The sequence below is a fragment of the Microtus ochrogaster genome, chromosome 7 (assembly GCF_000317375.1).
Source record: "Microtus ochrogaster isolate Prairie Vole_2 chromosome 7, MicOch1.0, whole genome shotgun sequence".
Taxonomy (NCBI): Eukaryota; Metazoa; Chordata; class Mammalia; order Rodentia; family Cricetidae; genus Microtus; species Microtus ochrogaster.
In genome coordinates this window covers 49820709-49830770 of record NC_022014.1, presented here as the reverse complement: position 1 = coordinate 49830770, position 10062 = coordinate 49820709, and the positions used below count along the sequence as shown (strand labels likewise).

General features: G+C 48.0%; 1 protein-coding gene and 2 non-coding genes across 3 annotated transcripts in view; 1 reads left to right on the top strand and 2 right to left on the bottom strand.

Moving 5' to 3' along the window:
• Positions 1-3874: 3874 nt before the first annotated feature.
• Trnak-cuu lies at positions 3875-3947 on the bottom strand. The gene has a single exon. It is a non-coding gene; the product is annotated as a tRNA-Lys (tRNA).
• A 402-nt stretch (positions 3948-4349) lies between these two features.
• Trnaa-ugc lies at positions 4350-4421 on the bottom strand. Its single transcript has one exon. It is a non-coding gene; the product is annotated as a tRNA-Ala (tRNA).
• A 2783-nt stretch (positions 4422-7204) lies between these two features.
• Positions 7205-10062, top strand: part of Trim7 (tripartite motif containing 7) — a 12779-nt gene continuing 9921 nt past the window's right edge. The window contains exons 1-2 of the mRNA XM_005350193.2: positions 7205-7723; positions 8529-8624. Coding sequence (XP_005350250.1) covers positions 7205-7723; positions 8529-8624 — 615 coding nt within the window. The remainder of the gene's footprint in view (positions 7724-8528; positions 8625-10062) is intronic.

Sequence of the window (10062 nt, the reverse complement as noted above, 5' to 3'; positions counted from 1 at the left end):
AGGAGAGAAATGATGGTATTGTAAGGCCCAGTCACGACAAGCTCAATGAAGACCATCAGGGCACCACCCAGGAACAGACCATACAGGGGAAATACCTAACATTCCAACCATAGGATCATCTGATGTCCCTTGGCCCAGGACACACCCATCCCCTTTCACCAGGACACCCCTAGGCAAATGAAATGTCAGCCAATAAGGGGTCCTGAACCTTAGAAAACCCCCACACAAACACCCCAATTTACTACTATAAAAACCCAACCCTAACTGAGCTCAAGGCTCTCCGACCCCTGCAATAGGATGGACACACAGAGAGTCCGAGTTAGCAGACTTGTGTAAGAATAAAGGCTCTTTGTGTTTACATACAGGGCTCAGTCTCCTTGCTGGTTTTGAGGGAACTCCATGACCTGGGCATAACAAATAACAATATAGATTGATACCTAGAACATGCATCACTCAGCTTCAACAAGTTTTATTCTTCTGGGAATTCTTTATCTCTACCTCCCTCTACCTCCTCCTCACCCTTTTTTTTTTTTTTTTGTTTTTGTTTTTCGAGACAGGGTTTCTCTGTGGTTTTGGAGCCTGTCCTGGAACTAGCTCTTGTAGACCAGGCTGGTCTCGAACTCACAGAGATCCGCCTGCCTCTGCCTCCCGAGTGCTGGGATTAAAGGCGTGCACCACCACCGCCCAGCTCCTCCTCACTCTTGTGGGCTACCCTTCCATAGTCACTTACTGACTGGTCCAATGATTCCTTTGTATCCCTTTTTTTGTTTGTTGGTTTGTTTGTTTGTTTTTCAAGACGCGGTTTCTCCGTGTAAGCTTTGGAATCTGTCCTGGAACTCGCGCTATAGACCAGGCTGGCCTCGAACTCACAGAGATCCTCCCAGCTCCTTGGTACCCTTTTGAATTTAGAGATTAATATGGATAGCTTCAGATTTCAGGTATTAATCCCTTATCGTGGTTTTAGCATTGTTCTAGGTGCTCAACATTGATTTACAAACTTGTGGTATCCCACTATTTAATTCTTCCCGTTCTATTGCAGTGATGGAAACACTGCCGTACCAGATAGACAGAGTCCCCATCTTTCTGAAGTTCACTTTTTGATAGGCTATTTAGATAACTGGAACAGATGTAGAAATAATGTCAGGGAATGATGACCATAGTGACTTCACAGGCTCAGAGTAAAAAAAAAAGTGTCAGAGAGTGCTCAGGGAAAGACAGATTAAAAGAAGAGACAGGGAGCTGAGTCAGAAAAGGAAAGAGCCAGCCATCATCGGAAGATCTGGGGGAGGAGGCCTGCATGGGAAGAAAGAGAGAGTGTTTGAAGCTCTGAAGAAGCAGCACATGGATGGTTTCAAAGGCAGAGAGAAGATTGGTGGTGCCAATCTTCTGGGAGAGGACAGGTCATAACTATACTTCTCTGGATCTGAGTTCTGATGACGTCGTCTACGTCATTGGTTTGTGCTTTATGCTTAGGTAGAAAGGTGAGTGGGAGCCAGGGAATCTGCTGGGGGGGGGGAGGTTGGACTCCCAGGCTAGTGAACACACAGCATCAGCCCTAAAAAATATGTGAATGCATATTCTAGGGGACTACATTAATGAAAGTACCAGCCAAAGGGATTGTCCCTGTTTCAAAAATTACTACAATAACGTTAGAGAAAATCAACAATATTTGTAAGTAGATTTTGAAGCCTTAAGGTAAACTGGATTTTAATGTTTTCAACCATAACAAATTGAAGGCCACCAAATTTTCACCAAGAAAGTGGGTGTCCCTTTCTCATTTACAGACTCCACCTTCAGATACAATCTCCAGTAAGAGTGGTTAACTACGGGGTCTCCCAAAACACCCAGAGATTTTAGTCCAACTTGTCTTGACTGACAAACAGTGGAGGACTGGGTTGTTTTGGGGCATCTTTCTGGCCACTCTTCCTGTTCCAGGCATTCCTGGAGAATTAGGCTGTTCTGGTTGGCATTTTCACTTCTCCCTCACCTACTCTTCATATTCCTCAGAACAAGGGCACGTGACTGGCATGGTCTCGTGTCTGAGAGACCCTTGCACAGATGTGACGCAGCAATGAAATCATGAAGTGGACACTTGAGGACTGTTGTCCTTCTCTTGACCCAAGGCAGACCCTAGGAGAATGATCTCAGGTTAGGCAAAGGGGAATCAGTGACGGTTGAAAAAAACTATGGGATTATTTTTAGAATAGTTAGATAACACCCACAAATATACTAAATATGGTGATAATTTTCCATATCCAATAAGGCTGTTTTTTATTATGTGTGTAGCATGTATGTATGTGCACCACATGTGTGTCGGTGCCCTTGGGTGCCAAAAGAGGTGTTGAATCTCCTTGTACTCCAGTTACAGATGGTTAGTATGTGGTGCTGAGAACCAAACTCAGGCTTTTTCGATTGTTTGCCTTGGTTTAGTTTTTGTTTTTTCTTTTTTTCAAAACAGAGTCTCACTGTGGGGATCAGGCTGGCCTTAAACTCAGAGACGCACCTATGTCTGACTCCTAAGTGTTGGGATTAAAGACATGTAGTCGCTATTTCAGCCCAAACTCAGTTTTCTATAAGCACAGCAAGTGTTTTTAACCAGAGTGATCCGTCTTTTCTGCCCCTCCAGTAAAGCTTGTGAATAACACACACACACACACACACACACACCACCCAAGTGGATGGTCCCTGCGGCGGCTGTGTGAGCCCCTGCTGTAACGGAGTCAGGTTCAGCAATCAATGCCATGTGTTTTCTTTGCCACCAGTCTTTTCTTTACCATCAATGCTCTAGTTACCAGGCTCAGAGTGATTATTGTTTTTATACCTTTGCATCTATGTATTAGTGGCAATTAATTCCTAGAACTGAGATTTGCTGAGTTGGGGTTTATATGTAATTGTAATTTTATAGAAAAGGGTAAACCTCCCATTTCTAGGTTGATGATCCTTCCCCGTCCCTCCCAAGACGAAAGGTGGAAGGAATCCAAATATCCAAAGGTAGATGGATGAATAAAGAAACTGTGGTATATACCTGTAATCGAATGTTATTTGACCTCAATGGAAAGAAAATTTAATGCACACCACAACATCAATGAACCCAGAAGATGTTCGGTTTGTGAGATAAGACAGTTAAAAGGCATGAATGTGTTTGGCATAGTAGTGCCTTGCCTGTAACCTCAGCAGTCTGGAGAGCTCTTGGGAGATGGGACTCAGTAGAATCCTAAGTTCAAATGCACTAGTAGAGATAATGGAATTCACAAAGACAGTGGAATGGCGTTCGCAGGGGTGGAGTAAAGACCGTAGTGGGGAGTTAGTGTTTGATTAAACAGTTTTGTCAGGACAGATGGAAAAGGTCCACGAGGTCAGGCACGGTGGCACAGGCCGCTATGGTCAACAGAGCGAGTTCCAGGACAGTCAGTGCTACATAGAGAAACTCTGTCTAGAAAAAAAAAAAAAAAAAAAAAAAAAAAAAAAAGAAAGAAAAGAAAGAAAGAGAAAAAGAATGAGCGAACGAAGGAAGAAGAGAGAAAGAAAAAGGGAGAATAAAAAAAGGTCCTCTCACCTGAAAATGAAAAAAGCGGCACAGCAATGTGAACGTAGTTAATGCTACGGAAATATACAGTTGACATGCTTCAAATAAGAATTGGAGATGTAACTCAGTGGTAGAGCTCTGCGCATGCAAGACCCAGAGTTTGATTTTTAAAAAGAAAATATTTACTAAGATGAAGGATTTCGAATATATTTTGCCACAATAAAACTGAGTTCATGGGGCTCATGACATTTACATTTCGATCTTAAGTTTCCAGAGTGTCATTGGTTTTTCCAAGAGGGTTGGAATAAAGACCGCTGTAGTTCCGTCAAGTCTAAAAGTACTGCCATGCGCCCAACGTGGGGCTCGAACCCACGACCCTGAGATTAAGAGTCTCATGCTCTACCGACTGAGCTAGCCGGGCGCTCCGCTGGAGGGCTTTGCATTTCTTCAGGGCTATGTTTGGAGAAGAGTCAGTCGGAAGTTTGGGGCTGAACGGAGAATTTGATAGAACTATCAAAGCGTGGACATTTTGAGCCGTAAGTGCCTGACCATCCTCCTTATTTAGTTTCATTTTCTGCTTACGTTTTTCTACCAAGATCAGGGTTTTTTTGGGTGGGGTAGTGTGGGGGGAATAACTCGAATGTTATTGGGAGTAGTTCCGAGTTGAGAAAAGTGAGCGAAGCGAAGCCCGCCACTGCTAACGACCTTTTCTAACGCGTGCCTCCACCATCTGGAGTTTTTCGCAGCTCTCGGCTTGCTCGTTCAATTTGTAAATTTAGCATGAGAAAAACAAAAACCTAACATACAAAAAGTTGCTATTACCTGGAGATGCCGGGGACCGAACCCGGGGCCTCATACATGCAAAGCATGCGCTCTACCACTGAGCTACATCCCCACTCGCTCTCGACGGCTTCTTAGAACTTCCCTAGTGATTGCATGACGTAAGCCTCCTAATTACAGACTGAATCCTGCTATCTGCAGACCGCAAACACTACAGAAGCCGCGTCGCGGCGTGCGTTCTGGAGTCTTCCTCCGATCCTCACTAAAGAAGCCTTTTCTCCCGGAAAGATGCCCAAGCGCGGACAGATCCGACACCAGAAACTGGGTAGAGGGTAGAAAAGGGGAACAAAGAAACCCACTCATCAGGCGTTATGACAAAAAAGAGCCGCGACCCGAAAAAGAAGATACGTTTAGTTTGTGTAAACGCAAGATAATAGTAAAACATAAAATGTTTAAACAAAATAATGAAGTTAATTGCTCTAGATGCGGAAAGTGCATAGGAAATGGGCAAGTTTTCAAATGCTTGATTTTTTTTTCTCCCTTAATTTCACAATTTAAAACTGTGTGTGATGGCCTGCAGGCTTCGTGGATAAGGTAACATTTAAAAGGAGAGCTGGGGGAGGTGGGCAGTACACTCTACAAGTTTCTGCGAGGAGACAGAAGCCCTGCGAGCCCAGGAGCTGGGATTCGACGGTGCTGCAGTTGTGTGTCTGCGTAGCATTTGTAAGTCAACCATAACTAATCAAACCACTTCGGCATGGCATCTCCATGAATCAGTTGCCCTGCCCTCCGTCCACTGAAGAGGTCTTCGCCACATTCCATTGCATGTGTGTATGGATGAGGGGGGTTGAAAAAACAGCAAAAGTATCGGTGAGCTACTTGGAAGCTATAGTCCACAGAAATAACCTTTTTTAAAAAAAATTCTGGGTCTCAAATAACTCAAGCTGACCTTCAACTGGCGACGTAGCCAGAGATGACCTTGAATTCCGGATCCTCTGCCCTTGAATGCTATGATTACAGGTCTGTGCCACCAGGCCCAGCAAAAACACATCAGTGAAGGTCCTTGAAGTCTTTACTCTGGCTTCTTGGTACCGGCCCTGCTCACCACCTGCAGTTCTGTGCTCGAAGGTGGTGGCTGGCATTCCTTAGTCCCGGGACTCACTCGTTTCTTCAACTGACTTAAAGTTCCTTATCTTAAAAATAATTGCATTTGAATTTGCAGAAAAATTAAAACGTTCCATGACGGGGGGGGGGGGGGGGGGAGGAATCAAGCAGGAGCCATTACACAGGAGTCTTTCCGACATGTAGTAATATCAAGAAGGGCCACAGGGCTGCATTATGGTCAACACCAAAAGTCATAGGAGATGATGGAGACAGGGAAGTGTAGCTGGGCACAAAGAGAAGGTGGGGTCTTCAGGTTATTGTGAGGACTTTCAGATTTTACTGAGAGTTAGTAGCTATTCAGAGGGCTCTGGTGTATACTGTGGAGACATCAGCTCTCAAATGATTCTCTAAGGTCATAAAACTGGAAGCTCAGACATGGGCTTAAGCCAACAGAAAGTCTTCCCAGCCAGCAACTATACTGGATAGTCAGGATCCCAGTGTAGTAGGGAGCCTTTCTCAGCGTGAGTCTCAAAGCACAAAACCATTTCTGGGTTGACATATACTGATGTCAGCCAGCCAGAAACAACTACAGAAGCTAAAAAGCAAGATCAGTACGTTTTTGGGACTTTCTCAGAACTATATGGACTTTGATGGATAAAGCCTTTGTTTCAGTTTTGGCAGGCGTTGCGGTCTCCCGTCTACATGCTGAGTGTTACAGTCTGAATGGCACTTCCACCATGGAGTCAGTTGTGCTAAGGTCTGGGGTCCTGTTCTAAAAGCTCCCAGGCGTGTTGAGACTGAGGCCTAGGGACTAAGCCAGGGCAGGGGGTGGAGTGAGAAGCCGCAGAAACTAACAAGAAAGTAGGAGACCATAGACTGGAGAGAAGGGGAATGAAGTGTCCTGGGTGGCAAGGAGAAAATGCTCTCCGGAAGGACACCTCAGAGAGCAGGAGAGGTGAGTGAGGGCTGCACCTTCGGGTTAGAATTTCATGAGTAGTGGGTGACATTGACTAGAAAGATTTTGAGAGGGGTAGAGAAGGTAGTCTGATCTTCGTGGCACTCCAGAGCAAAACGAGACAGGGAAGCAACTCCAGAAAGCGTCCGCAGAATCCAGGTGGACACCAGTTGGAGAGACAGAGAGGGTTTTTTTGTTGTTGTTGTTGTTGTTGGTTGGATTTTGGCTTTTTGGGAGGTAGTGGTGTAGTGGTGAAATAATACTGAATGAAATGAGGAAAAGTGATCGCATTACTTGTTCAGAATTAAAGAGGAGAACTGTAAGAGATTTAGTTAACAAAAGTGGACAAAAGGCCGTCCCTGGGGCGAGGAGGTACAGCCAAATTCCAGACCCTAAGTTTAGCTCAGCACAGTGCCAGGGTGAGTCAGTATGCGGAGAACAAGATACCTTGCCCCGGAGAGCCAGGCCTTTACCCCTGCCCTGCCAGGTCAGCCCAGGTCACCAAATGGGAGTGGAGTCCAGCTGGGCTTGTGTACTCACCTGTCTCAGAGTGTCCTACTGCTGCCTGGGCCATACTGGGCGGTCTAGAGGGGTTGAGGAAGGGGGGTCGATAGAAGGGAGGTCGCTGGCTGGGGTGGTGGCTCTGGGAGCCCAGAGAAAGGGCACCACCTGCCTCCACTCCCAGCTGGGTGCACCCTCTGCTCAAGTCTCAGCTTGCCGGGTGCCGGCCCCGCCCTTTCTCACCCAGTGGGTACACCGGAGCCAGGCCCAGCTTGGAGTTACTGTAGAGCCCAGGGGCCTTCCCAGCGCCACAGGACTTGGATGTACCAAGGACACGGATGGCGACAGTGGGGCCGCGGACCGGGCCGAATGCAGGGGCCGAAGCGCTGGCGCTGGCGGCAGAGCTCCAAGGAGAGGCGACATGCTCTATCTGCCTAGAGTTTTTCCGGGAACCGGTGTCGGTGGAGTGCGGTCACAGCTTCTGTCGCGCCTGCATCATGCGCTGCTGGGAGCGTCCTGGAGCGGGGACGGGCACCGTGACCCGCACGCTGCCCTGCCCGCTGCCCTGCCCTCAGTGCCGCGAGCCCGCGCGCCCCAGCCAGCTGCGGCCCAACCGACAGCTGGCCGCGGTGGCCTCGCTACTTCGGCGCTTCAGCCTACCCCCGACAGTCACCGGGGAGTGCGGGACCCCTGCGGTGGCGGCCGGGACGGCGGCTGCCCGGTGTTCGCAACACGGAGAGCTGCTTAAGCTCTACTGCCAAGACGACGGACGTGCCATTTGCGTGGTGTGCGACCGCGCCCGCGAGCATCGTGCGCACGCCGTGCTGCCACTGGAGGAGGCGGTGCAGGAGGCCAAGGTGGGTGCAGGATCTTCTGGATCCCTGGCCCTACTCTAGCCCTCCCGGCTCTCCTGGCAGACAACAGGCAGGATGGCCTACAGCGGAGCTCCCGTCTCCTTTCTCTCGTCCTATATTGTGGTTTTCCAGGACATCCCTCATCTCCTCTGGTCCCTCGGAGCCCGCTGCTGCCTGGAGACGACCCCAGGGACTTGAAGATTTTCTTGTCTGTTACCAACCTTTGTTGTAACTCTGTCTAGAAGCAAAGTCTGTTTCCATGCCCACAGGTCCTCCGCCTTCACTTACTTCTTTCCTAGGGGCGTGGCACTACTCAAAGTACCCGGTTCTTGGAGGACCATAATGGGGGCTTCCTGGTTTATGTGGTCTGTCTCAAGAAGTCTGGGCTGTGTGAAGCCTCTGGGCACCTCCCCTTTGTCTGTCCCTTGCTGGGTAGCTGCACAAGAGATGTGTGCACCCCCTGGCCTTTGCTGCTCTGTCCCTCTCCAGCCCTCCTACGCGTAAGCTTTCTGTTGCTGGAGGCAAGATGGGCTGAACCTGTGTGGGAGTCTTGAGTTTCAGCATAGACCATGTGGCTGATGACCTTGGGGGAAGGAGCTCCTGGGGCTTTGGAGAGCCTCTGTGTCTGCTTTGCGCAGATTGGCTTAGTTTGCACACTTCTCTTCGCCCCACAGCCAGAGATGATATCTATCCGGTCTCCTGCCCCCGAGAGTGAGCGGAACCTTGGCTTTCTCCCAGATGGCTCTAGGATGGCACATGAGAGGGTTTCCAGAATTCTCTTCCCACAGTATCTCCCTTCGTACCACAGGAGCTGCTGGACTCCAGGTTGAGGGCCTTGAAGAAAGAACTGGAAGAGTATGAAGTGTTCCGGTCCACCGAGGAGAGGGAGAGCAAGGAGCTTCTGGTGAGTCCAAGTTTGGGAGGCATAGTGTGTGTGTGTGTGTGTGTGTGTGTGTGTGTGTGTGTGTGTGTGTGTGTGAAAACAGTAGGGTGGATTTCAGAAAGATAATATGGTCTATACATTATGAAGGTTGACCATATAATTTACAATACAAACCAGAGCTTATGAAAGGGACTGTTCAAATAATTTTTAGGATGCACAGTCATTCATAACAGGCCAATTAGGATCTTTAGTAGCATCTTGTAACTGAATGCATTAATATTTCTTCACAGAAACATGTCATAATATATGAAAACATGAACACAATAAGGAGACACATATTATTAGCCTGAGACATATTCTGCAATGGAAAGAACTAGCTCTGTAGACCAGGCTGGCCTCGAACTCACAGAGAGCCACCTGCCTCTGCCTACCAAGTGCTGGGATCAAAGATGTGTACCAACACTGTAATTTTCTACCTCAAAAATCAGCCCCTAGCTCAATAAACAGTGCTGAAAGAATGAAAGAAACCATTAGGGCCTTTTAGGGTGAAGTCATTTGTTCATAAAGCCGGGAATAGAGGGAGAAGCCGGGAGGACCCTCTTACTCTTTAGAAACTTAAAGAAATTTATATTGTGGGATGCAAGCGCCAGTGTCTGCATGTGGAGGTCAGAGGGCAACTCTGTGTCAGTTCCTGCCCTCCACCTTGATGTCATCTCGGGATTGAACAGATGGCCAGGTTTATGAGCCAAGTGTCTCTAACCTGCTGAGATGTCCCACTAGCCCAAACTCCCTGTTCTTTAAGTTAGGAAAGGAAAGATTGTGAAGTTCAGATACCCAGGCTCCTCTCTGTTGCTATTGTTGCTTCATAATTTGTTTGAGACAAAGCCTCTCTACAGCCCTGGCTGTCCTGGAACTTGCTATGTAGGTTGGCCTCTAACCTACAGAGATCCACTCGCTTCTCCCTCCCTGGAGCTAGGGTTGAAGTTGTGTACCAGCATGCCTGGCCCTTTCCTTTCTGCTGCACTTTAGAAAAAGCGGTGTGTGAGAGAAAGACACCATGAGACAGAGTTCATGTGAGGGTGCTTTTATTAGGGGGAAGTTACGTAAAAAGAGGGGAGGGGAGGGCAAGACCGGTTTCTGGGGACAGGAGTGGCAGAATAAAAAAGAAAAGGAGGGGAGAGAGACAGACAGACAGAGACAGAGAGAGATATGGGAGGTGGGCAGGGCCCTTTTAAAAGGGGACGCAGTGAATGTGCACCGGAGGTGCTCTTAGTGGCTACAGAATTAGCCCCTTAGTGTCACTTGGTGATAGGATTCTGATGCATCCTGTCAGAATCCCAAGGTTAGGCCAGCACAGATGCCCAAATATTAACACTCTTAACTGAATACCAGCACCCTTAACTGAGTACCAGCACCCTTAACTGAGTACCAACACCCTTAACTGAGTACCAGCACCCTT